A 5,000-nucleotide genomic window follows, 5' to 3' on the forward strand; every position below is an offset into this window, starting at 1 on the left:
TGACAGGAAGTGTCAAAATAAAAGCCTTTCATCAGTTATAATCCTGTTTACAGCCGACAGCAGGTGTCCAGGTGTGTTCTGCACATACCTGACGTTCTGTCACTTTAATTACAGAGTGAAGAAGAGTTTACAGCCAACATGATGTTCAAAGTTCTTTACTGGAGCGTTTCCAGTCGATGCTTCTTCGTCTCATGCATGTTGTATTTCAGCTTGGAGCAGAAAGACAGAACCAGTCGATGGTGCTAAATGTTCACAATAATAATTAGAAATGGATTCTAACGTCAGTGTGAAGATGCTAAAATATTTATTATTATTTTGTAGATGATTTTCTTTGCATCAGGAGGAAGAAACAGACCTGAAATATTTCTCAGGTGGTAAAACGTCCGACTGACGTCATCTCGTGATGTTTATCCTGAAATTCTTTTAAATACCACAGAAACATGTGAGGAGGATGTTTTTCTAAAAGATATGAAAAAGAAGCAGGAAGAGACACAAACATGATTTAGAACTTAAATTACAAATATTGCAGTAAAGTTTCAGACTGGAGGTCGATCATTTTTATTTCTTATAATGTGAATATTTCAACTTCTTTCTGAAAATATTGCAGCTTTTCTACGACTGGTTGAACCTGACGACCTTCAGGTTGTTTGTGTTTATCTTTCATTCACAAAATGCAGCTGAAATGTTTTAAAATATCAATAAGGACTCAAATTAAACAACAAAATATTAATATTAGTCGACGTTTTAGCTAAGTTGTAATATTTGCTTTCGTTGTTGGAGCATCGTGTTCTCACCAGCGTCAGTGAGTCCTGAATAGTTCGTATCAATACTTTAATATGATTTTAACTCCTCCGTTATTGATGAGCTCCGTCCTGATAAAACCAACATGACTCAGCTCAGGTAAAGTCTGAAGATGTTAATCAGCTCGTCCGTGTTCATTTAACATCATCAAACTTAATGATTGTGACGTTTGGTGAAAATGCAGGAGGACATCAGGTCGGCAGGAAGTGACTTCACTGTGGTCGTTACTGTAAGACTCGTTAAAATGTGAACTTTATTCATTGTGTGTCGCTCATCGTTTATTAACGGAGACAGACAGGTGAGCTCTGATGTCACAGTTCAACTCTAGAAAGAAAAAAAACAGCTTCATGTATTTTATGACGTTTCTGTTTATTTAAAACTCAGGAGACAAAGAGCAACAGACGGAGTAAAAACAACAACAAGTGAATGATTCGTCAGCCGGCCGGTTAACGACCAGGTGACCTGCAGGTGATCGGATCAAAGGTCGGGCTCGTTCAGGTGGACGACGGTGACGGTGATGTCATCGCGGTACCTCCTGGCCAGGTCTGCCGGCAGGCTCAGCATCTTGGTCAGGCGGTTCAGCGCCACCGCTCCGTACCCGTCGTCCCCCAGGGCGTGGCGAAGCAGGTGGGTGGCGGCGTTCAGGTCCTCCAGCACTGACAGAACCCGCCCCTTCCTCTCCAGCAGGAGGCGCTGCAGGCCGCCCAGCGTCACTCCCACGCCGGGAATTATGGGTCTCTGCTGCTGAAGACCTGTACAGCAACAAATTATGTTAATTGTAGCGGTTTGGACAATTTGAATTACCCTCAAACCCCACAAAGGATACATGGTGAACTCATGACCCTAAAAAAATGCTTTCAAAAGACCTTTTAGTTTTGTATAAACAAACACAAAATGAACACTTCAATAAAGTTAATAAGGCCAAACACACAAAATTATATTAGAGCACTCACACAAAACAACAAAACTCTTCAACAAATCAGTCCAGGTCCATAAACAAAGATAGTGCTCCGTTCCGGGTTTTTCCCGTTTCTCAATACAGTCCACTTTCAAACAAAAATAATCCGCCTCGGGTTTTCCCGGAATTCCAAACAAAACTCAAAATAAGGAATTCAGTTCAGCTTTTCACCGTCCTACCAACCCCAAAAGCCTTACACTGCTTTCACCGTTTACGCTTCGACTGCTTTCATGATTTACACTTCGACTGCTTTCATCGTTTACACTTCGACTGCTTTCACCGTTTACGCTTCGACTGCTTTCACCGTTTACGCTTCGACTGCTTTCATCATTTACACTTTGACTGCTTTCACGATTTACACTTCGACTGCTTTCACGATTTACGCTTCGACTGCTTTCATCGTTTACGCTTCGACTGTTTTCATTGTTTACGCTTCGACTGCTTTCACCGTTTACACTTCGACTGCTTTCACCGTTTACGCTTCGACTGCTTTCACCGTTTACACTTCGACTGCTTTCACCGTTTACGCTTCGACTGCTTTCACCGTTTACGCTTCGACTGCTTTCACGATTTACACTTCGACTGCTTTCACCGTTTACGCTTCGACTGCTTTCATCGTTTACGCTTCGACTGCTTTCACCGTTTACGCTTCGACTGCTTTCACCGTTTACGCTTTGACTGCTTTCACGATTTACACTTCGACTGCTTTCACGATTTACACTTCCGACTGCTTTCACGATTTACACTTCGACTGCTTTCACGATTTACACTTCGACTGCTTTCATCGTTTACGCTTCGACTGTTTTCATTGTTTACGCTTCGACTGCTTTCACGATTTACACTTGGACTGCTTTCACCGTTTACGCTTCGACTGCTTTCACGATTTATACTTCGACTGCTTTCATTGTTTGCACTTCGACTGCTTTCACGATTTACACTTCGACTGCTTTCACGATTTACACTTCGACTGTTTTCATCGTTTACGCTTCGACTGTTTTCATTGTTTACGCTTCGACTGCTTTCATTGTTTACGCTTCGACTGCTTTCATCATTTACACTTCGACTGCTTTCACGATTTACACTTCGACTGCTTTCATCGTTTACGCTTCGACTGCTTTCACGATTTACACTTCGACTGTTTTCATTGTTTGCACTTCGACTGCTTTCACGATTTACACTTCGACTGCTTTCACCGTTTACGCTTCGACTGCTTTCACGATTTACACTTCGACTGTTTTCATTGTTTGCACTTCGACTGCTTTCACCGTTTACACTTCGACTGCTTTCATCGTTTACGCTTCGACTGCTTTCATTGTTTACGCTTCGACTGCTTTCATTGTTTACGCTTCGACTGTTTTCATTGTTTACGCTTCGACTGCTTTCATCGTTTACACTTCGACTGTTTTCATCGTTTACGCTTCGACTGTTTTCATTGTTTACGCTTCGACTGCTTTCACGATTTACGCTTCGACTGCTTTCACTGTTTACGCTTCGACTGCTTTCACGATTTACGCTTCGACTGCTTTCACTGTTTACGCTTCAACTGCTTTCACGATTTACACTTCGACTGCTTTCACTGTTTACACTTCGACTGCTTTCATCGTTTACGCTTCGACTGTTTTCATTGTTTACGCTTCGACTGCTTTCACGATTTACACTTCGACTGCTTTCACCGTTTACACTTCGACTGCTTTCACGATTTACACTTCGACTGCTTTCACCGTTTACACTTCGACTGCTTTCACGATTTACGCTTCGACTGCTTTCACCGTTTACACTTCGACTGCTTTGACTCCGTCTTTTAGAGCTGAACCTTTCAGCTGATTTAAACTGCTCTTCAACACTTCAACTGCCGCCTCCGCTCCTTTCAGTGTTTACACATTAAACTGCACTTCCTGTATTATGTGCAGTTCTGCGCAGTGGACTCAGACGTCAACAGACGGTCTGTAATTGTTACCGACCGCCGGCGCCGCGTCACGGTCTGCATGAACATCACTGACCTGTCAGTTGTTCTCCAACCAGCTGGACGACCGTCTGCCGGTGCATCAGCTCCCAGAGTCCGTCGGTCGCCAGGACCAGGAACTTGTCAGAGGGTGTGATGTGGTGTCGGGTGACCTCCGGCCGGGCGCTCAGGTACGGCGGGGTCAGGTAGTGCGGTGGGAGCGTGCGGGCCGCCTCGTTGACCACAGACAGGACGTCCGGTCGGGTTTCGTAGATTTGACTCAGCATCTCTGCGCTCCATTTGAAGCGGACGTCGCCGAACGCCCTGAAGGGCAGCAGCAGACCCAGCAGGCGGTCGTGGCGGACCGCCGTCCTGCGCTCCGACGGCGGGTGCTCTCCCAGAATCCTTTGCAGCTCGTCGGGGTTCTGTGCGTTGTGGTCGTTGGTGAGGCTGACCGCCGACCAGCGCCCGTCCGGATCCTGGACGCCCAGCACGGCCCGGCTGTCTCCCAGGTTGGCCACGTGCAGGACGCCGTTGGAGACGTGGGCGACGCAGGCCGTGCAGCCGGACAGCGCCACCCGCAGGGGGGAGGACGCCTCCCCGGGGAGGGACACCCGTCTGAGAACAGAGAGATGAAGAGAACATCTTCTGACGTTAGCGTCTGTTACAGTCACATGACGGGAAAAACACATCCAGCAGCCGAGAAACAGAAAGCATGAAATCATAAATATTTGATGTTTAATATTCGTCCTGTTAGTTTTATCAAGAGCAGATTCATTTAATATTAATATTAATATTATCTGATAACTTAGTGTTTAGATATTAATAATAATATTAATAATAATATTCACACTAAATCCAACTTATAAACCTCAAACTTCTTCTTGTCTGTTGATTGTCGGTCTTAAAACCAGCTGATAGAACCACTGCTGCCTGCTGGACTGGTGTTACGTGTGTGTGTGTGTGTGTGTGTGTGTGTGTGTGTGTGTGTGTGTGTGTTAGTGTATTTCAGACACTACCTGGTGGTGTGTGAACGTGCACATTAAAGGACAAGTTCACAATGTTAAACCAACAGTCAGTGTGTTTCTTGCTGTAATCATACTGACCAGTAGAAGATCCCTTCATAATGACCTCACAGTGTAAATCCACAGTCTGAAGCTAATATGAAGCTTCAGCGTCCAAATGAGTCAAATCAAGTAGATATCTTTCAACATTACAGTCTTTTTAGTGCCAAAGTTCCTCTTTTTGTTACTATACTTCCACCTGCAGCTCAACAGGGAAACACTGTCCGAGGAAACA

The 5,000-nt window shown here is 44.8% G+C and overlaps 1 protein-coding gene across 1 annotated transcript in view; it reads right to left on the minus strand.

Annotated features, from left to right (window-relative positions):
• Nucleotides 1-1,149: 1,149 nt before the first annotated feature.
• Nucleotides 1,150-5,000, minus strand: part of LOC121894069 (pyruvate dehydrogenase [acetyl-transferring]-phosphatase 1, mitochondrial-like) — a 12,348-nt gene continuing 8,497 nt past the window's right edge. Inside the window, exons 5-6 of the mRNA XM_042406387.1 lie at nucleotides 3,760-4,319; nucleotides 1,150-1,553 (exon numbers count right to left, since the gene is read on the minus strand). Of these exons, the coding sequence (XP_042262321.1) occupies nucleotides 1,279-1,553; nucleotides 3,760-4,319 (835 nt within the window). The 3' untranslated portion in view covers nucleotides 1,150-1,278. The remainder of the gene's footprint in view (nucleotides 1,554-3,759; nucleotides 4,320-5,000) is intronic.

This window comes from Thunnus maccoyii, chromosome 3 (assembly GCF_910596095.1).
Source record: "Thunnus maccoyii chromosome 3, fThuMac1.1, whole genome shotgun sequence".
Lineage (NCBI taxonomy): Eukaryota > Metazoa > Chordata > Actinopteri > Scombriformes > Scombridae > Thunnus > Thunnus maccoyii.